General features: G+C 42.8%; 1 protein-coding gene across 1 annotated transcript; it reads right to left on the reverse strand.

Moving 5' to 3' along the window:
* Window positions 1–1,239: 1,239 nt before the first annotated feature.
* Window positions 1,240–10,296, reverse strand: Adamts1 (ADAM metallopeptidase with thrombospondin type 1 motif 1). Its single transcript, XM_070030522.1, has 9 exons — window positions 9,011–10,296; window positions 7,061–7,407; window positions 6,774–6,906; window positions 6,332–6,499; window positions 5,664–5,950; window positions 5,266–5,452; window positions 4,997–5,172; window positions 3,660–3,835; window positions 1,240–3,533 (listed from the first exon to the last, which is right to left on the reverse strand). Exons 1-9 carry the CDS (start codon window positions 9,699–9,701, stop codon window positions 2,834–2,836), a joined length of 2,865 nt encoding a protein of 954 aa, XP_069886623.1. The 5' UTR covers window positions 9,702–10,296; the 3' UTR covers window positions 1,240–2,833.
* Between the last annotated feature and the right edge of the window lie 12,497 nt (window positions 10,297–22,793).

Here is a 22,793-nt window from a genome sequence, read left to right on the forward strand (position 1 = left end):
CATCATGGCTTATTCAAATCATATGAATCCTTTTTTTTTTTTGCTTTTCTTTCTTCCTTCCTTTTTTTTTTTTTTGTAAGTCGTGGGGCTTGAACTCAGGGCCTGGGCTCTCTCCCTGAGCCTCTTTGTGCTCAAGATTAGCAGTCCACAGTGCCACTTCCGGTTTTTGAGTAGTTAATCAGAGAGTCTCATGAGAACTTTTCTGCCCAGGTTAGTTTGAACCATGATCCTCAGATCTCAGCTTCCTGAATAGCTAGGAATATAGGCATGAGCCACCGGTGCCTGGCAGAATCCTCTTTTCCTTATAGAACATGCACAGTACACGATGTTCACTACTGTGTTATGGGTCCTCAATGCCACTGTCTGTGGGGATTTGTACTCAAGAAGGCAAATCCATTATCACAAGTTGCTGGTGCACAGGGCAAGGCAGGTTGTTGAAATTCATGTCCAAATTCTGTGTTAAATGGGACATAGGCTAGTTAACACAATATAGGAAGGCTTGATTTCTGTCTTTTAGCCCAATAGTCTAGTAGGTGCTAAAACAACTAAAGATGAATATGACTCTTTCTCTACAATATAGGAAGGCTTGATTTCTGTCTTTTAGCCCAACAGTCTAGTAGTGCTAAAACAACTAAAGATGAATATGACTCTTTCTCTACATTCTTTGGGTCAACACTTGGGACTTCTGAGAGGTTCAATTGAATAAATGCAGGCAAATTATCACCCGAAGGTAACGTGTTACTGTGAAAACCTTTGTTATGGATTGGAAAAAAGGATGAATATGAATTTGGAAATGTCAGTGGTTAACCACATTGTCTTCTAGTAAATAGGCTTTGTCTTCTAGTAAATGGACTATTTCCTAGAAGCAACGTAGTTGCTTTCGAAGCAGTCTGAATCTATTCAATCCTAAATGGTACCTCAATGACTTCTAAAAGATGTGACTCATAAAAATCTACCCATAGAGGCCTGTGTTTTTCCTCTCAAACACCTCAGATATTCTCAATATGACAATGAAATGTTTGGAAAGTTGGCTCACCATGCCTCCCAGGTGAGATTTATGAAGCTTCATTTCTACCCAATAACTTAAGTACTTTTCACATCATTTTACCGATGTAATAGAACTGAGGAAGAAACAAAAATTCAAACTGTATCAGAGCCAACCGTTTTTTTCCATTTAATTGATGATATACATCAGGGATTGGCAAACAACCCAGAGAACAAATTTGGCCCACCAGTTGCTTTTGTAAATAAAGTTTTATTAGAACATGGTCATGCCCATCCATTTACATAGTACTTATGGCTGCTTATGCATTGTTAGGAAGTTGTGACAAAGATAATAATGTCCCATCAAGCCATAAATATTTTACTATCTGGATCTTTACAAAGACATTTGCCAACCACTGGTGTATATTATTAGATACATTAGTAACCATCTTATCACTAAAAGTACCACTAATTCATTTTCTATGAGCACTTCCACAAATCAAGAATACAGGTAACATATTTCATTAGAACTAAATCTCATTTCCAAACAGTCCAAGAAAGACTAGTCTTCCTGATTCAATGTTTGTATCTCAGAGTTCCTTCCCTGAGAAGTTAATTTCTCACTTCAGGAAACAGACGCAGACATTCAAAAGTGTTCTTTTATTATTCCTAGTAACATAGATTGCATAAATACTCTATTTTTATATGCACTTTTACAAAAGTGACATTAACTTAAAAGTTTTTATCATTAGAAATAAATGTATAAAAATAAATATGTTATTATAGGCATTTATTACAAATTACAGTCCTTCCCAGAAGGAACACACAACCAATACTTACAAAGTACATACAATTTACAGCAACATGTTTTTACTATGTACACATGGACAAAGTCATAGTCTCTCTCAGTAGAAGAGGTGAACAGATATTCACCAGGATACGACTGTTGGACCGGCTGCCACGGGGAAGAGCCTGCTACCCCTCAGCAGGCTCCCTATTACAAGATGAGTGAGCTCAATGTCCTTGTTCTACATGCTCCATTCTTACTCTGGCATTGCATCTTTTCAGTGTGATCCTACTGACTTTTTTGTAACATAAATTATTTTTCTTTCACATCCACATTTCCCAAGTAGGCTTACATAAGGAGGAAAGTCTGGTTGGGAGGTACCTTGATTACCGTATCTCCTTTTTTCCCAGTATCTAGCACTCTGCTGCTTATTTGCATCTTTGAAGACTTGATGCCACCAACCCATATGTGAATTGTTCCTTCCTCAAAATGAATCACATAGACAAAGACTGAGATGGTAACAGGGAAGGAACCGTGAGTTCTTTCACAGGGCTGAGCCTTTCTTTCCACTATCAGAACTCTTTCATTCTTAACAGAAAAAGGTATAAACATTCTGTGAACCTATCAGCCATATGCAGTGCCGATCCCACTTCCTGCTGGAACCGTTCTCCCCATGTGGTTTGGGAGGTTAAGTAAGCCATGTCTTCAAGGAAAATTTCTCTTTCATTTGCTTTTCTTTTCCCAGAGCATTCAATCAGTACCAGAAAACAGGACTTGCAACGTGTCAGGCTCATTTTTTTTGTAATGGATATAACGAAACAAATGAAATTCATGTTCTGGAGCCTTTATCGTGCTGTGTTGTTGCTCAGAGTTTAATAATGCATGTTAACTACCTTATCAAATTGGCTGCATATTCTTATGATCTACCTCCTATCCTCTCCATCCTCCCATCAAGTTGACACACCTCACTGGTTACAGGCAAGATAAATGAGATCCCTCCGGCATTCTGGATTTCTGAGCATCAGCCCTTCCCCACTGACTCTCCCTCCAGACCGACACTGCTTAACTGCATTCTGCTATTGTGCAGAAGTCGATGTAATGCTTCGGTTTCTTTAAAGGATCACAGCTCTCATGGGACAGCACCCCCCCATCATGGGACAGACACTTCAGGGTTCTCTTTTTGTAACCCTTCCCACAAGTCTTGGAACATGGCGACCATTCACCCACCTGCCACTGGGGGCAAGGCAGGTCTGCGCAAGGTCTGGTGCTGTCTGGCTTCACTTCCTTTGCACACTCGGAAGCAGGTTGCCCGTTCATGTCTCGACATTCGACTAGTCTTCTCTGCCAACCCAACCCACATGACTTAGAACATTCACCCCACTCTTCAATGACCCATTCTGAAAAAGTTGGGATGGCATTGAATGATTCCTTCTTCTTCTTTACAAAGTAGGTGTATTTAATTTTGGGCCTGAGGGCATTGCCCACAGTAAGAACTTGAATGGTTAAGGGCTCTTTGAGTGGGCTAAAGCTGCGAATTCTTTCCAAGGCTGCGGAAGAACCACTGTACCTTAAGACAATGCCTTTGTAAGTAATGTCTTGCTCTAGAGTCGACAAAGTGAAGTCACCATTCAGGATGTACGTGCCATCAGCAGCCCGGATAGCAAGAAAGCTGCCATTGTTTCTGGATCCCCTTTGGGTCCGTTGTTTTACTTCAATGTTTGTGGCTCCAGCCGGAATTGTGACAATGTCATGATATCCAGGTCTATGAGGGAAAAAATAAACAGGTTTAACTAATTACATTTTAGTGTAATTTGTCCCTAGCTTTCTAAAATGATACACCTAAATTATAAGGTCTCTGAAATACATGACTTAAAAAACAAAGACTTACTTTGCACTAGTAACTGAGCCAGATATTTTCTTGCAGGTAGAACCATTTCCTCCACAAATACCACATTTATCAAACTTCTTTTTGGAGTCTATGATGCGATCGCACCCAGCCTTTACACACTGGCCTTGCACACAGACAGAAGTGGAGTCCGGACTGCACGGAGTGCCATCCACAACCTGCGTAGAGAACATGCATCTGGGTGTTAATTAGAAGGAAGGCTAGGAAGCTTCCATGACTATGAATGTTTTTCTCTCTGCTTTCTTGACCATACTAATGAAAGTGATTTTCTCTGGACATAGCATGCATGACTTTGTCAAGTTTCTGTAGCTACCTGAAAAAATGTACATTTTGTATTTGTTTATTTTCCTAAGAACCAAGGCCAGTAAAAGAACAGATTGCCAACTGGATTATTTCTATACCCTCAATGCCTGTAATAAAATCCTGCAATAAAAGGTGCACTGTAAGCTGGGCGTTGGTGGCTCACACCTGTAATCCTAGCTCCTCAGGAGGCTAAACTCTAAGGATCACAGTTTGAAGCCAGGAGAGTCCTGAGACTCTTATCTACACTTAACCACCAGAAAACCGGAAGTGGAGATGTGGCTGAAAGTGCTACAGCACCAGCCTTGAACAGCAAAGCTCAGAGACAAAGCCCAGGCCCTGAGTTTTAGTCTCAGGACTGACACTAAAATAAAATTAAACTAAATTAAAAATAAAAATGTTCTGTATATCATTTGCTAAATGTTGAATCTGCAACTTGGGATTGGTTTCATACCCTACAATGCAATAACACATCAAAATCTCAATCCAGCTTAATTTCCTTGTCTACCTTAGAATAAGATTTATCATACTAGAAAAACAGCAAAGGAAATAATGCTTCTCTGTTTCATATGCATGCTGACACTTCCATTTTCCTAAGTACATTTGTGCATGCTACTTCTAGTTGTCCAGTAACAAGTACTTTGGACTACGCTTAAATTGTTTTCCCCAAATCACTGGTGGCTGTGTTAATATATAATTTATCTAACAATGAGTTATGTATAAAACCTTATTATCCAGAAAAGAATTTCTCAAAAGATATATATTTTTTATATATCATATATTATATATTGTATATAACATATACAATATCATATATATAATTCTAAGTGATTGCAAGAATCTTAAGTGGTATATTTTGGCTCCCTAGAAGCAGCAGTAAACTCAATGCAGACAGTTGCTAAGGCATAAAAGTCCAAATTAAAAGTGGAACACAAAGAGAAAGCAAGTCAGAAGTTGTATCAAAAGCTAGCAAGCCAAGTTCTTGGCTCTTAGGCAGGACAACACGTGAAAGTCCCTACCTCAGGCTTTAAAACAAAGAAGTAGCCAATGCCTTTGGCTTGACAGATGAGCTTGCACCTGTCCTTTGGAGAGACGCCAGCATACTTGGGCGTCCACTCCACCGCGGGCCCACTTCCAAAGGAGGCTTTTGAAAATTCATTGTGTTCTTCACATTGTTCTTCTCTGAAGGTTTTTCCTGGAAAGAGAACAATGACATCAGTTTCCAACTTTGACCATGGGCTCATTTCCTTTACCCCATCTCTCCAAGCAGAGATTCGCTGTGGCTCACCATTATTATCTGGACAGTCCTCAATGTTACATGACTTGTAGCGTACTCGCTTGCCTTCGCAGTACTTCCCTCCATTCTTTGGGACTGGGTTGTCACATTCCCTCATTGTATACTGAACCCCTCCACCGCAGGTTCTTGAACAGTCTCCCCAAGGTCCCCACGGCCCCCAGCTTCCATGGACAGGAGTCTACGTTGGGAAACAAACCATCAGTGTTAGAATTCTCCAATGAGAAGAAGGAGGGAAAACATACAAGGAAAGAAACAATCTTAATATTAAGCTAGCACAGGATTTTGCACAGAAGACACAAATGGGGATTTTAACAGTAAGAAATCTTTTAGCATCACTTTGAATTCTGAATTCTAAAGGTGTGTAAACGCATTTTAGCAGAAAAACTCACATCAAAATGCTTCTTGTCAGTCTTGTTCACACACTTGCCATTTACACACCATTTCCCTTCTTCACAGTTGGTGCCATCTGCCCAGGGGAAGTGTTTGGTTTGGCATACAAGCAGGCCTCCAGAGGTACCAGTACACCACAGAGTGGTACAGGTACTGGCTTCATCAGGGCAGTGTTTGGACTCCTCCCCAAATGTAAACTGGCACTGGCGGTTGGCATCATAGAGGGTGCCCGGGAGATCAGACGGAAGCTGGATGGGGTTCTGGGGCTTGTCCATCAAACATTCCCCTGCAAAGAAAATGCCAGGTAATACATAGATTACGACGGTATGCAAGGTAAAGATCACGGTGTTATAAAGTATTTGTCTGAAACTATAGATGTGTAGGAGAAAATGCTAGGGAGATTAACATTGTTATTATAGATTATGTCCCCATCAATAACGGTAGGATGTTATTATTCGGTTCAAACTAGGAATGAATGGATTTCGAGGGCCATTTAGATGGCAATACAATCTTCATTGGGAATTAAAGTCTGAATATTTATAATCTTGATAGAAGAAAATAATTCAGAAACAAACCAATTTCCCCCCCCCCAAAAAAAGATCTCCTTCATCTACAAGCTTATCTATGAATGGTGGGTGGCTATCTAGGAGTAGCACCATCATCTTACCATGACCGTTATCCAAGAATGAAGTGATCGTGCTGGCACTGCAGGGAGACCACGGCTGGCTACGGTCCAAATTGGAAAGCATCGATGCCATCATGTGCGAATTCTGGTTCACTCCATTATGGCCGGCACACTGCTTGGCATCATCATGTGGCATGTTAAACACGTGGCCTAGGAAGCGATCCAAACTCACAGTAAAACAGTGGTAATTGGCAGCATTTTTTTTTCCCCCTGCTAGAAAGGACTCATTTGTCTCCCAGTGATATTTCTACAAGAAGAAATGTATTTAGGAGACCATTCACTGTGGAGACAATGCCTACTTCTCACGGAGTATACGGAAACGTAAATTTCCCCCTGTCCTTTGCACTTCCTACTTTTGTTCTTTTCCTAATCATCAGGTTGAACTCATGAAGTGGGCACGACTTGTACTCTGAAACGGACTTACCTAATTCATGGGCTGTGGTAAAGGCAGCTTGCAAACCATCATCTTCTATGACCGAGCAGCTTCTGCTGGGATCACATACAGTTCCAACATCAGCCATCCCTAGAGTGTCACATGTCTGGACCCCACATAGATCCTATAAAGAGTAAACGCAAATCCACATTAATGACCCTATTCACCTATAGACAGATGAAAATGTTAATGAGAAGACATGGGTGAAACGGCTTTCATCCATGGCTACCATGCTGACTCTTGGAATAGCACAGTCATTAGCATTGCCTGGCGCTCACCTGTCTCGTGAAAAGAATGGCCGTGTCATAATGCTCAGCGTATCTGTCACTAGGAGGGTTGTGCTGCTTTTGCCAGTTGCAGAAGTTTCGCAGGGTGAGGGCAGCATTGGAAGTCACTTCCGGCCCCTTCTGTTCTTCATAGATAACCAAAATCTTCACCACCACCAGGCTGATGGAATTGCGAATGCTGGGGTGCTTGTACAGCCTGGCTGCCACCGAGAACAAGGTGAGCAGGTAATGCTTCAGCCCGCTGCCGTGGAACTCTGCCATCGACTGGTCTGCCACGAGCATGGTTTCTACATAGCGAGGGCTGGACACAAACCGTTTCTTTCTTATGCTGCCAGTTACTGTAAAGAAACACAGATGAAGACCATTTGCTCAGCGTGGACGGTCAATCCAAGAACAGTGATCTTTCCCGACTATTTAAAGGAAGCTGAATGAGTCAAGGCCAATAGAAGCAAAATATAACAGCCAAAACTAGAACAAAATTTGCATTTGTCTTTTAATTTTAAAAAAATGTCACTTAAAAAGTTTTGTGTTTTGTTTTAAACTTAAAAAAAATGTCCTGGAGAGATCAGGTTGTGTGTGTGTATGTGTGTGCGTGGGCATGTGTGTGTGTGCGTGTGTGTAAGCAAGGATTTCTTCTGCCCCCTTTGAAATCCTACAGTCTGAGCAAGGCATTGTGCACACCAGCTATAGTAAAAAAAAAAAAGAAAAGAAAAAAAATGTTGGAGGAAGGGCAGCACCAGGCAGGGTGCCCAGAGTCACTCTTCCACTCCTCAAGCCAGGACTTCAGTCCTGAATGAGACCATCAGGCTCCACGTGGAAGGCATAGGGTAGGGCCTGGCGGCTGCCAAGGGGCGGAGCCTGCAGGAATCTCAGCCTGCATTGCTCAGCTCTCATTCCAGGGGTCCCTGGGGCTCTGTGCTCAGGCCAGTTCCCGGCAGGAGGACCACCCACTCTGCCCAGTAGACCATTGTCCCACTCCCACTGCCCCAGGGAAACAAGTTCCTGCCTTGAACCCCGGCTGATGATTTGGAAAAAGTCTGATGACTCGCTGCCACCCATCCCCACCCCCACTCCCTGAGAAATTTTAAAGTGGGTGGTGATGACCCAAGTATCTGCTTCCAGCAGCAACGGACGCGGGAGAAGGGGGAGGGGGAGGGGAATTCTAAAACAAGGCATGTGAGCAGAAAACATGACACCACTGCGATTTAAAAATATATATCCATCTGGACCGTCAGGACTGTGGTACAGAGTCAGGGAAAGGCGCAGCAGGAAGAGTCAGCCGAGGCTCACACTCAGCCAGGCTTTAAGAGCCGAATTATGGCCGCGAGAGGGAGCGCAAACCCGGAGGCGGGGCGCGTAGAGCAAAGACCTCCCAAGCAGGGTCGGGCGAGGGGGCCCTTCGGCCGCCAGGCCTTTTAATGGGGGGCGGGGGGAGGGAGAGGACAGAAGCCCACAGCACAGAAGATCTTGAGCACAGCTGCCCCGGGGATCACCGTTCCTCCTCTTTCCTCTCCATCCCCGCCCTCTTCTGCGCGCTGGCCTGCAGGAAGCTACCATCCCGCCAAGCCGCGCGCGCGCGCGCGCACACGCACACACACACACACACACACACACGTGGATAGAAGAAAAAAAATGACACATTCTCACACTCCACTAAAGGTTTCGGATTCGAGTGAATCCGAACTTGTGCACAGTCAAATCGCTTGTGCTTAGTCTGTAGAAAACCACTGACTTATCCTTTCTTGGTTATTTATTCCTTGGACAAACAGATCAAGAGTTCTCATTACACTGGCTTCTAAACTACTTTCTTTCACCCCAGGTCTCCCTTCTGTCTGGTCTCAGGTCTAGGGTGACTGAGAGCCAGGATGCACACCCCTCGAATCAAAGGCAATAGAGAGGAGAGAGATGAATGGAGAGCCAAGGAGAGGGTTAGGCTTCTACCTGTTGTTGGCTGTCCCTCTCGTTCCGGATCCCGGTCTCTTTGGGGCCACTGAGTCTCAGACTCTTCGCCCTCGGGTCCTGAGCCCCTGGCGGGCAGGGGATCTTCGTCCACGACTCCACATTTGGCGCCGCCGCCCCGCCGCCGCCGGCGAAGGAGATGGAACTGGGGCGGCGGCGGCGGCGCGGGCGGCTCCACCCCGGGCGCGCGGGGGGCGACGCGCTCGGTGGCCTCGGCGGGCGCGGGCTGGATGAAGAACTCTTCGCCCCGCAGGTAAAAGGCGCCTCGAACACCCTCGCAGAGGCTAAGGGCGGCGGCTGAATTGGGGTCACCATTCACCGTGCCGGAATAGAAGCAGTGGGCCAGGTCGCCGGCGGGCTCCAGACGCTGCGTCTCGGGTTCGGGTCTGCGCCCCACGGTCTGGAGTGTGAAGCCGGGCGCCAAGAACCCGTGATCCGGATGCAGCTTCAGGTGCAAAGGCTGACCAAAGGCCTCCAGGAGGAGGCGCGTGGTCCCCCGGCCGCCGGCGCGCTCCAGCGTGGGGAGCACCAACTCTTCGTCCTCCTCAGTGGGGCGCCCGTGAGCGCCGGGCACGGACAGCAGCCCGGCGGCCGCCGCGAGCAGCAGCGGCGGCAGCAACGCGATCACCCTGGAGGGTGCAGGCCGAGAGCTCCGAGATCGTGGCACCGGCATGGTGGTCTCCACGTCGTCACCAGACTTGGTCCCTTCGACACCCCCCTGTCGGGATCGCTGGGCTGGCACCGGAGACCCGCCGGGACGCACCGTGCACCGCCGCGCGCTCAGCCGGGGAGAGCGCTTTTTTGTTCTGGATCTTTCAAGTGAACCAGGACGGTTATTCTTTTCTATTAAAAATGAGGCTAATGGCGCGCACAGCCGGAGACAACCGAAGCTTCGTGAGTCCCTTAGAAGACCGAGCTGCGGGAAGTTGGTTTTTTTTTCCCACCCCCTCGGAGCGCGCAAAGTTGGAGACACCGCCCCGGGAAGGCACCGCGCCGTCCCGCGAACACGATGCGTTTTCGGGGTGCCTTTGGGATGGATAGGGATGCGGGGGGCAGGCTTGGGGAATAACTGGAAGTTCAAGTGCCTGGCTCCACTCGTCGTCCTCCGCCTGGATCACGGAGATGCTCGCTGTCAGAAGGGTTAGGGAGATTGGGGGGGAAATTATTATGATAATAATTATTATTATTCTTCCTTCTCTTTTTCCGCCGCCTCCCCCCTCGCCGGGCTCTGCTCTCAAGGCTTTGTAAATAGCACCTGGCTCCTAGCTGCTTGGCCAGCGAGTGCAAGAATCGGGCAGCCCGGGCTGCCCCTTTATAGACCCGCACGAGGCCCCTCCTCGCTCTTGGCCGCCTTCCCGGTGCCGGAGACGCCGCCCCCTGAGCTCAGCCGGTGTTAAACCGCGCTCAGCGCCGCGGGCCCCGGCGGGGGAGGGGGCGGCCCCCGCGCTGGAGCGCAGCCACCACCCGGCGATCTAGAGACCGAAGACGCACCGGGGGCGCGGTGACCAGCCCTGCGGACACCTGAGACGAGGGGAGGGGGGAGAGGAAGGAGCAGGTGGTCCCTTCCACCGTGCCTCTCCCGGGCCCAGCTTCTAGAAACACGCTGCCTTCCCGCCGCCTCCCGTCCCAGTCTTCAATCCAGTGGAGAATGGGGTTTTCTGCGCAAAGTTCCCCTTGCCTCGAGCCGTGCACCCCTGCTCCCGCCCTCAAAGCGCCCCCACAGTTTGGGAGATGAACAGTGGCCCTTTTTTATAAATACTCCCCCATCTCACGCCCCCCCCCAAAAAAAACCGTCTCACCTCCTCCCCAGCCTTGCCTCCAGAAGTTTCCTAACCAACTTTTGCCTTCAACTGTTCTTGGGTGGAGGGGACCTGGGTGGGGGGATCGGGGGTGCGGAGAGGACTATTTCTGAGCTTCCACTAGAAAGTTCTGAGTGAGGGGCCCAAGAGACGCTCCCAGGCTCTGGATTCCACCCCCCCAAAAATGCCTATGCGCTGACGTCAGCGGTCACCCCCTTCACCCCGACCCCACCCCCTCACCCCCAGGGACTTGTGTCGGGGACCTAGGTTCACGTTTCCGGCACGGGTGATCTGGAACAGATTTCAATTCCCTAAAGAAGGAGGCAAAAGTAAAAAAATAAATAAATAAAAATAACAAACCTCCCGCCCAGGCGGAGATTTCCAAAAACCACACCGCGGCCGCCGCAGGCCCCAGGTTAGGGGCGGGGGCAGCCGGGGAGGGGCGCGGGAAAGTCCGGGGAGCCACGGCCCTGGCGGGAGCCCCGCGGCGGCCGGTCGCCGGGGTTGGGACACTAGGCCCGCATCCTTTTCCTCCCCCCCGCTCCTCTTCCTATCAGGAAGGGAAAAGGCTGCGTCCGCGTTACGAAAGCGACAAAGGCTGAGTGTTCCTCGCCCCGAGTCACCAAAGAAAAACGCTGGGCGGCCCCGCTGGAGGGACGGAGGGCTCCGGCAGCCGCAGGAAGGAAACGCTCCTCCGTGCGCTCCCAGGGCGAGAGCCGGAGGGGACAATGGGGAGAAAGACCTCCCAGGTCCGGGGCAGCCCCCCGGCGCTCCCGCTCCCCACTCCCACTTCCGAGCCCCGCCAAGCCCGGCGTCTCGCCGTCCCACCCCTGTGCCGCCGTCGGGGGGTCTGGTCCCCTTCTGTGCTCCTTTCCAAACCTTAAACGTCGGTTAGCCTCAATCAGAAGCCTCCCCCCTCATTACCCCCCCCATCACCACCCCAATGTATTTTTCTAGAGGCTTTGCAGGATCTGTTCTCTCGGTTCTACATTGCCTACTTGGGGGAAACAAACATAAAATCTCTGCATCCCTTTCCTGCGGAAAGATCACCGAGAAAACATAGCGGGGGAGGGGAAGACAGGGAGAAGGAAGGAAGAGGGAGGGAGATAGAAGGAGATAGAGACATAGAGAACCACTTCATCCTCCAAAGCTCTTAACTCCCCTGGGGTCTCCCCTATCTCAGGAGGGGGTTCTGTATTAAATGTAATTTTACATTTCCACGCACGCTCACAAAAGTGGATCATCACCACAACTTTCTTTTCTGTGCGGTTCCACCCCCTCCCCCCATCGAACATTCCACCCTTGGGGTTCTGCCTTCTTTCTCTACCCCAACTTAGTCAGCCATCAAATTCAGAGTAGAGATCCACACACTCCAGCAGCTCCTTGGCTTCCTATGTTATCGGCCCTTGGTCTTTATCTGTAAGAAAAGAGGGTAACTCCTCTTTGCTTCGCAAATGGCCTTTCCCAACAAATGAGTATCACTCCTCCCCCAGTTTGGTTGGCAGACATATTTTACTTCTCTTACAGTAGTTCTATAGCAGTCTAGCATTCCTTTTTATTTCTTTTTTTAAAATGATTTCATTAAGTGTAGCCTCTTCCAATAACATTTGAAAAAAGATCATGTTAGGCTTACAGATTGATTGATCATGGCGAAGTCATTTTCAAATCTCTTGCTTAGCAGAGAGCTCACTCAGAAAACAACACGTGGCTAGCAGCATTTAGGATTTAGCGTCTTTGAGATGGAGATTTCACAGAGTTCAGGTGGCTGAAGAACTTTACTAGAGCCTCATCAACTCCATTCGCTTCAATTGAGGCAGGAATCGAAACTCAGAAACACAGAATGTGGTACTTACACAAACAAAACAAAACAAAAGTCATGTAACATATTCCCATCTGCGAACTGCTCTACATTAGGCTTCAAAATAAATGAATCCAAGTTTGACCTTCTATCCATCCCTGCCTCCATCCAGTGTGTGTTCATTGATAGTTTATTTAATGTAAGGCAGACATTTCCAGTGTTGAATGGGTTATTTCAAATCCACTATATATTTTTTTCTTATTTCATGTTGTATGTCCAAACAGAGCTGAAAAAACAATGAGTTAAAGGGAAAATAGTTGCCAGGAACATGGCTTTTTTATTCTCTGGGTTTCTCTCCAGATTTCTGTTCTTTTGCATAATGACTCCAATCTGTTGTGCACCTGTAGTTCTGGGAAGTGATTCTTTTTTAATCGCTTCAGCAGACACATGGATGTAGCAGTTGCCAATTACTAAGCTGAAAACTCCACACTCAGAACATCTAATCCATTTACCTTTTTTTTTTTTAAGTCCAGTATTCTTTAGGTGTTTGGAGTATTACACAAAAACATACCTATAGCAGAGAGGTATGTATTTGTAAGCAAAATGGGAATTGGAAAAATAAAATATTTGACTTAAACAAACATTGTTCATGTCACTAGTAAAAGTGACACTGACACTCATTCCCTGTAGTAAGCTTTGAATTCTCATCTTCATAAAACTTTTATTCTCAGAAAACCACGTGCTGGCCTGAGCTTTACTTACCATATATCTGGTTTGCTTTTTATAGAACACACATGAGTTTATACAAACATTAATCATAATATACTCAATTTATAGGCTTTGATCATTTTTTTCAGTTATTTGTAGAGATGATCAAATAAGAGCTAAAGCAGTTGATTTAAAACTCCTCTTTCAAAGGTTTGACCTTTGAAAAGCATGCTTGTCCTTTCTGAACTGTGGGACTTCCTGAAAAAGAAAGAAAAGAAAAGAAAAGAAAAGAAAGCTTTAGGCCTTTTTAAACCATAAAGTTCACTTATCTTTGTACTTGTGTGTTTATGTTTGTTTCACTGGCTCATAAGTTGTAGACAAAATGCTCTTCTTAATTTCCATGTGGCCTGTAGCTAAGTGAGTCTTCAACAAGTAGCCATGGTATGAGGAAAGTTGGCAACACACTGGGGCAAATAGAATTGTTTTGGTGTAAAGGTTGTCTATAGAAATTACTAATGCACATACTGCAAAACCACAAGAAGGCCTTTGTTCATGTTTTCATACTGTAGGATTTACCAATTAGAAAATGAAAGCTGTTTGACTAAGGAACATATAGTCAGAAAATAACATTGAACCTATAGATGCTTTATTTAATAGTATTTGAGAAAATTAACAGACAACATCTGTTTTAAAAGAAGTTATAGACTGGAAAAGAATTCTACCAAATCTTGAAGAATGAAAAGTGATCATAAATTATATTAGGACATACAAAGTCTAGGTCTACAATGTCATGCATTTTTAGGCTGGAGAGGAGGATAGCCTTTCTAATTGATTTCCTTTAAAAAGAATCATAGAAGAAATGAACCTCAGAAGGGTTGACTTGCCCAAAATTGTGTGAAATCTTGGGAAACAGAAAAATCAGAGTAAAAGGAGAAGTGGCCTGACAAAAGAGCTTGATCATATCTCCTGGCATTGAAACCACATAAATATCTTGTAGATAGATATATTTCCAGACGGAGGACTGATGTTGTTTACAATTATTAGATCTCATTTGATTGTCCACAGACATTTTCTAGTAATAAAAAATTTCCACCTTAAGAAATTTTCAGCCTTTAGTACCTCTTTCTTAGCCCACAAGGTGGCGATAGTCTACAACAAATGATGTGTGACTTTTTTCTTACCACTCTAAGGCAGAAATTTGTATCTTTTACAACTTTTTGGTCATATGTTACAGGCTTTTATCAAATTTTTCTTATCTTTTTTGGGTAAAATAAAATATTTCTAAAGTATTTCTAGAATGTTGCAATATGAACTGTATTTACATTCTTGAAAGTATATTAAAATGCTTTATCAAATTACTAACATCAGCCAACTACTTTTTAATCATGTGGCTCTGTTAAACACACTTACAAAAAATCAACTGAATTTTCTAAAAAGAAAACTACCCTGGGCCACTTATTTCTCACATTTGAGAACTCAAGGCAAATTTAAAAAACAAAAAAAACAACCAAAAGCTATGAACAGAAACAGATTTAAAAATCATCTATTCAGTAGATATTAATCATGTATGATATTTTTATTTACTGTATTGAACAATCAATATTGAGGTTCACTAGCTTCTCTGAAATTATAACTTGTAAAAATACCAAAAATTTTGTAGAAAAATGAAAGTGAAAAAAATGTCATACCACCAGGTGGTGACAAAAGATAAAATTTAAAACAAGACTTTAAGAATAAGTACTGCAATATTAATCATAAATGCAAGTGGTTTCCCAATGTCATGTGATTTCAAATTTTTATTCTGGGAGATTGTCTTATTGCATAATGGTAATATTGGTGTATACCTTGAGGTTAATAAATACTGGAACTTGATAAAGGGCATTTTAGTCAGCAGGCGGCACTTGAGATGACAGATTAAGAAGTGTTAAGCTGGCCAGGTAGGTGATGGTGGCTCATGACTAGTTCTAGCTACTCAGGAGGCTGATATCTGAGGATCACAGTTCAAAGCCAGCCCGGACAGGAAAGTCTGTGAGATTCTGATCTCCAATTAACCACCAGAAAACCAGAAGTGGTGCTGTGGCTCAAGTGATGAGAGAGCACTTGCCTTAAGCTGAAGAGCTGAGGGACTACACACAGGCCCAGAGTTCAAGCCCCATGACTTACAACAAAGAAAAAAGGAAAGAAATGTTGTTATTTTTTGTTTTTTACTGCATTTTTGTCTCCACTTAGCTTACAAGTTTGCTAATGAGCTGATTGATCTGGGAAGAACTCATGGTCTTGCCCTTGCTGAGCTGGCATTCTACCACTTGAGATTCACTACCAGCTTAGCTTTCTGCTTGTGAATTGGAGATGGGGTTCCTGCTGAGAAAAAAAATGAATTGAATTATAATTTTTTAGCTCTCAGCTTCTAGAGGAACAGGAGTGAATCACCAGTGTGTAGCTGAAGCTGTATGTGTGCTTGTGTGTGTGTGTGTATATGTGTGTGTGTGTGTGTGTGTTTTAAACCTTTATCATACAAATATTTAAGCAGAGGCTACAAGTCTACAAGTCAATTGACCAGCCCATGACATAGTTAATATTGATGAGTTGTAAGACTTTGTGTAAAGATTTATGAGTGTACAAAACTGCTCTATTAGTCAATAGAATAGTTGAATTATCAGCTGTTACTGAGAGTCCATTAGGACTACAACAACTTTTGCTTGTTTGAATCACTAACATTTGGGTATCTTCACACCCCTAGCTTCTCCTCTCCACCCTTCTCTCCTCTGGAACTTTATCTTTGCCCTGCTCTCAGGGGTCAATGAATTAAGATGCTCGTTGCCTAATCTAAGATCCAGAAAGCTTGCTTGCTCCAGATGGCTTTCAGTTTGTGAGCTAGGGAGAAAGAGCTACAAGCTGTCAGGGTCTTTGAGCCCAAGCATATTTATACAATTGGGATGCAAGAGAGATACAGCTACATTTGAATTCTGACATTATTACTCTGTCACCTTAATTGCACCTTTAGGAAATCTACTATGACCCTAAAGCCTCAGACTGATTTTGTGTAAAAATGAGGATAAGAGCAACCCTGAGCTGAAGCATTGTTGCAAGGAATAGAGACCACACTGAAGTAGAGCAATCAGTGGAGAAATGAGACTTGTTGATCTGGGTTAGTCACCCAGGATAAGCCTTAAATCAGGTACTAGAATGAGAAACAACTCTTTCCTGGGCTTAAAAGTTTTTTAAAAACAGTGGAAAATTAATTCCATGGGAACCAAAAGGACAGAAGACAACCAGACTCTTTCTTCTTTAAACCAATTAGCTATATCTTAAATCAAAGATGTTTATCTTTTTATTTTATTTTCCCATAGAAAGAGTGCATAATGAAAAAAAATCTGCCATTAACAACGATAATATGACCTTTAAATTTAGGGTTGCATTGTTCATTCCTTCTTAACATTTTATACACACCTATGTTAAAATAAGTGCCACATCTTTCTAGTTTATAAGAGTACTATTAAAGCCATGTACCACTAGCTCATACCTATAATCCTAGCTACTCAGGAGGCTAAGAGCTGAAGATCGCAGTTTGAAGCTAACCTGGGAAGGAAAGTCTGTGAGACTCATCTCCAATTAATCACAGAAAAGGCCAGAAATGGTGCTGTGACTCAAATAGTAGAGCAATGGCCTTGCACAAAAAAAAGGAGTTCAGGGACAGCACTCAGGCCCCAGAGTTCAGGCCCCAGGACTGGCAAAACAAACAAACAAAAAAGAGTACTACTCATTGAAAGTGATGGTTAACAGCTTCAAAGAGCTCATCACAAGCATTTAGACCATGATCCTCACACCTTTGCCTTCCATGTAGTTGAGGTTACAAGTGGAAAAGGATAATAAAAATAGCCTGCCTTGAACTCTGATACTATATGTAGGAAAGAAAACAACAACTTTCCTTTAGACATTGCAACCTAAGTCACTTGATTTCCCAGGTTCTGAGTATTCTCAAATCTGAACATAAAAACATCTAGGGTAAATTTTTCCCTGGTTCTTAGTGCTTCCAGGATCTGGAAGGACCAGATAAACCTTCCAGAAGGACCTGGAAAGACAGAGTGTCTTCCATCTGCCCTGATGTGGCCTTTCATTTCCCTGCAAGTCTGAACCCTTTCTAATGAAAACCACCAAAACTCAGGGTTCAAATAATATCCACAGAAAAATAACAAAGCCAAGACAAAGACAAACAAAATAAATAAACTATGATGAATTAGAGTAAGCAGGATAAAATAAACAAAACAAAAATCAAGTCACAGAGCCAACTTGCAAAGTCCAGGTCAAGATAGTAAACTGGAAACATGCAACATGTTTGCTTCTTAAACAAAAAGAATTAATTGATCCAAAAGGAAAGACTTTCTGAGGAAGGAGAGAGAGGAAGAAAGAAGACGTTACAAGGAGTTTGTGAGGAATGTAGAAAATTGCAGAAAATCAAACAGGCAGAAGAAATATCATGAAGTTTGAAACTGGAATCAGGTTCTCTTAGCTGGGGACCCAGAATGAAATCAGCAGGTAAATCAGGTCGTCCTACTGAGAGATTGCCAAACTCAGTTGCAAGAAAAGCAACCAATCTGAATACCTTTTCACCAGCCCAGAGACTTGGCAGAATGAGACAGCAGGAAGTGGAGCAGGAATAGAGACTGGTACATTCGGTGTCCCAGGTAGCAACAGAAAAATCTCCATCTTCAGAAAGCTTTCTGGGAGCCCAGGGACAGAAGAGAGTGGCAATTTGGTGGTGTACAGTAGCAGGGATATGGCCAAAGGGGAACACTGCTACACTGTTGGTGGGAATGTAAGCTGTTTCAACCACTCTGGAAGGCAGTATAGAGATTCCTCAAAAAACTAAACACAGAACTCCTCTGTGATCCAGCAATCCTACTCCAATTTATCCAATTGGTCTCAAACTAGGCCACACTAAAGCTACCAGCACAACTATGTTCATTGCAGCATTATTTACCATAGCTAAGATATGAAACCAATCCAGATGCCCCTCAATAGATGAATGCATCAAGAAAATATGGCATATTTACACAATGGAATTTTATGCTTCTGTCAGAAAGAATGACATCTCCCCTTTCATAAGAAAATAGAAAGGCTTAGAAAAAAATCATATTAAGTGAAGTAAGCCAGACCCAAAGAAACATAGACTCTATGGTTTCCCTCATTTGTAATAATTAATATGAGTCTAAGTTAGTTCTGACAGAGAATCATAATAGCTCAAGAGCTATGAACATATGTTCACACAAAATGTTGCTAATTGAAATGAACTCCAAGGCATGGAAACAACAGGTCTTTTTTTTTTTTAGTTGTTAAACTTGATGTTGCCAATGTACTGTATCTAGCTCTTTCTTCTTATTTTATTTCATTTTTCTTTTTCCATTGGATTATCCCTGGCAATCTCTGCCTTTGATTCTGGTACCCTCCATCTTATATATGCATTTATCTGATTAGGGGGAGGGAAGGGAAATAACAAAATGCTGAAAGAAGTACAGAAGATGACCCATTGCAACAATGATACTCACAGTACACTATGTAAGAAGAGAACTTTACAACTTCGTGGGGGCGGGGGGGGAAGGAAGGGATAGTGGAGAACAACAATGGAGTGCGTAACAACGTTCAACGAGAGATATACCTTTTCATGTAAATGTAACCCCTCTGTACAACATCTTTACAATGAAATAAAATTTAAAGAAGAACATTTTGCCTTGGAATTTGTATTTAGATTGGTTATAAAAAAACAAGGTGCAAGTTATAAGATATGAATTTGATAGAGATGGAAACCTGAAAAAAAAAGCAATAAATCCTGGAAATGAAGAGCTCAATTGCCCAACTAAAGCTGAGACATCTACCTATATGGAAGAAGAGACACTCCTATGAACACTCCTGAAGAAGGCAAGCTTGATGATAACAGAAGTGAATACGATCAACTCTGGTAGGATATGACTGTAAGAGGGTATCACAGATTTCCATTTTACTAAGAAAAATAGATATAAACACAAACAATGCATTTTTGCAACACATATAGGACTATGAATGTGACAAGTTCTAGCTATAAAAATTACATTCCAGAGAGGGAAAGAAGTTCTTAGTTGAGTGGAATTTGTGGTGGTATTCCCACCACAGTGATGTAGCTGAGACCGAATCTGGAATTGTGATTTGCCAAGGAGAGTCTTGGTGAAAAGAGAATAAGCAAGGTTTCTTAGAGTTATTTGGAAGCCAGAAAAGAATTAAAGTCTGGAAGAATGCCAAATATTTTCCTACTAGTTTTCTCTTAGGATACTATTCCTGAGCTCTGGAAAGCTGGGCTGGAAAAATGTAGAAACCAATAACTTTCTAGAAGAAAGGCCAGTACTAATGAATGATAAATCTTTCCAGAGAGCGAAGTAATACCAGGTGAAATGAGTATAAATCTTTTCTTGATCAAAATTTATGTTTGTCTGGATTGTCATAATCAACTTCTCTCTTCACTTCCTTACAGGAAAGGAGACGCTGAAACAGGGACACAGGATGACCTACTGCAACAATGATACCCACAAGACACTAGATTGGAAATGAACTTTACAACTCGGTGGGGGGGGGGGGAGTGAGGGAGATGGGGGAGTGAGGGATAGTGGGAGAACAGCAAAGGAGGAAGTAACAATGCTGGCTAGGACTCATTACCTCACTCACGGAACTGTAGCCTGTCTCTATAGCATCTTTACAATAAAATAAAATTTTTTTTTAAAAAAGAAGCAAGCACTCCTTTTAAAGAGAAAAGAATTAACACCTAGAAATCAGCTTATTAATATGTTAGAAACAATAGCACAAAAGAAAAACCATTTGAGTCCTTATCTTGGGGTTCATTTCACCTAACATCAACTTATCTGACCATTTCTGTTTGTCTCAGACATATACTAGTTATTGCAAATAAGGGAAACCATGGGACCTATGTTTCTTTGGGCCTGGCTTACTTCAGTTAATATAATTTTTTCCAAGTCTTTCCATTTCCTAACAAATAGGGCAATGTCATTCTTTCTGATGGAGGCATAGAATTCCATTGTGTTCTTCGTTGCTTTTTATGTTCCTCCCCCACAGTATAACCCCTGTTTTCACTGTATTTGATGTTAGTATAATTTGTGGAAGGGAAAAAAACAAGTTGTTTAAATAGGGATACAGGCAGACACATTGCAACAATAAGATGTATAAGACATTATATCGAAAAATGAACTTTACAACTTTGTGGGGAGAGGAAAGAAGGGGGATTGGGAGGGTAGGGATGTATTAAATGAAAACAAAGGAGGAGGCAACAATGCTTGATAAGAAATGTATTCATTACCTTGCTCATGTAACCCCTTTGTACGGTATTTCCACAATAAAAAACTTATTAATTAAAAAAAAAGAATTAACATCTAACAGAATCAATTGAGAGATGACCCAAATATTGGAATTGTGAAACAATGACTTCAACAACACAATCATAATAACATATTCAAGTGAATAAAACAGCATGTATGAAAAGTGAATGAAAAAGTGAGAATTTTCTTTCTTTCCTATATGAAAAATAGAATTCATTAAAAGCACCAAATGGATATTGTAGAGCTAAAAATTAATACTAGAATTAAAAGTTAATACTAGTACTAAAACTAGTATTAGAAATGTACTCAGTTTAACCAAAGTTTGGGTCCACAAGAATAAACCAGAGAACTCTAAACCAGGGCAATATGAATTATCCACACTGAAACTCAAAATGAAGAAAGAGATCAGCACCAATTACTCATGTCTACAATTCTAGCTCCTCGGCATTCTGAGGATCACAGTTCAAAGCCAGCCAATCGGAAAAGTCATTGAAACTTCATCTCCAAAATAACCAGCATAAATCAAGGCTGGAGAACAGAGTCAAGTGGAAGAGTGCATTTGAACAAGTAAGTTGAAGTCCTGAGTTCAAACTCCAATATCGGCTGAAAATAAGTGAATAGTAGAGGAAGCAGAAGCGTATGTAAACGAAGGAGAGGAAATGGAGGAGGAGAAAAGTAAGACCAAACAAAGCATAAGAAACATGCATTTGTAGGACACAATGAAACAGGATTATGTGTTTAGTTGGAACCCCAGAAAGAGATGAAATACTGAACAGATTCTAAGTAATAGTTGAAGAGAAAGAGGCTCTGAATTTTCCAATGCCTGCTGTGAAATAGCAACTTAGATGTTCATAAAATTTAGGGAAACTGAAATGATATAATACAAGAAAACATCGCAGCCTCCTGCTGGGGAAAAAACGAGAGTCCTTCACTAAATTGTACTACTATGGTTATCATATATAAACAAAGATGTGTGCATCCTGTCCTAAAGGCCTTTTCTCTAACTGACTCTCTCATGGGTTTTTCGGGTTCTCCATCTTGCAGGCGACATGAATGTGGAAGGGAGTTCTTGGCTTCCATAACAGCATGAGTCCATTCTCAGAATGAAACTCCTCAGATGTGTCTCCATATATCTTGTTGTTTCTGTGTCTTGTTAGAATTGTGACAAAGACACACCTCGGTAATCTTGTCTTTTCTATGACATCTATACATAGAATCAAGCAATATAAACTATTTGGGATTTGACTTTTTTCTGCTTCACAAAATCTATTTAGGATTAATTTACATTGCTGTCCTTGAGAAGTTTCCATTTTTTGGCTGTGGGACCCTTTCTTCACCTTCTCACTGGTTACTAAGACATCAGAATAATGAGCAGTTTGAGACAATTATGAATAAAGCTGCTATAAACACTGAAGGAATTACTTTTATGTTAATACTGTTTTTTTCATTTTTCTTGTATAATCACTGAATAGTGGATTATTGGGTCATATGGTGGATAAATGTTTGATTTTATAAGAATAAAATAAAGAATGGTTAAGTTCTCAATTTGAGCCATGGATGGAGGTTGGCGGGATGTAATCAAAGATCTCCCTTCTCTAGCAGAGGGAATTTACTCTCTTGTGCCTTTTCTTTTCTTACGCAAGCCATCCTTCAGCAGGATTGACGTCAGCCAAGAAGCCAGGGCAATCTTTCTCACTTAACCCACAGGAACCCATCACAAACACACTGGAAATAACATTTTACCACCAACGAATCCCTCCATCCAGCCTAGTTCACACATAACGCTCTTTCTCTCCCAGGATGGAAAGCAGATATGTTGTTGCCATAGAAGTGGATAAGGAAAGATGCTGACAACAAAGAGGTAGCATGAGGGAATTTGGGGGTGAAAAGGAAATTTTGGGGTGACAAAACTCTTTTTTAGAAGAGTAGTGTTAATGTACATACTGGTTTTACTCCCCAAAAGTTAGGACTGTACATAATATAGAATAAATCTATAATTTAGAATTAACTATGAAGAATATTATTCATTTATCTACATGCATGTGTATTATTCAAATACTGTATTATACATTTAGTTTGTTTTCATAAAGGTATAGGTTGGG

Source organism: Dipodomys merriami, unplaced genomic scaffold, assembly GCF_024711535.1.
Source record: "Dipodomys merriami isolate MVZ:Mamm:240054 unplaced genomic scaffold, mDipMer1.0.p SCAF_2, whole genome shotgun sequence".
NCBI classification, from domain to species: Eukaryota; Metazoa; Chordata; class Mammalia; order Rodentia; family Heteromyidae; genus Dipodomys; species Dipodomys merriami.

Excerpts from the sequence above, each read along its gene's own strand:
- Adamts1 (XM_070030522.1), bottom strand. The coding sequence starts at position 9,701 with ATGCCGGTGCCACGATCTCGGAGCTCTCGGCCTGCACCCTCCAGGGTG. Across the intron at positions 7,408-9,010 it reads AGAGGGACAGCCAACAACAG|TAACTGGCAGCATAAGAAAG; the intron begins GTAGAAGCCTAA and ends GTTTCTTTACAG. Across the intron at positions 5,453-5,663 it reads CTGACAAGAAGCATTTTGAT|ACTCCTGTCCATGGAAGCTG; the intron begins GTGAGTTTTTCT and ends TTCCCAACGTAG.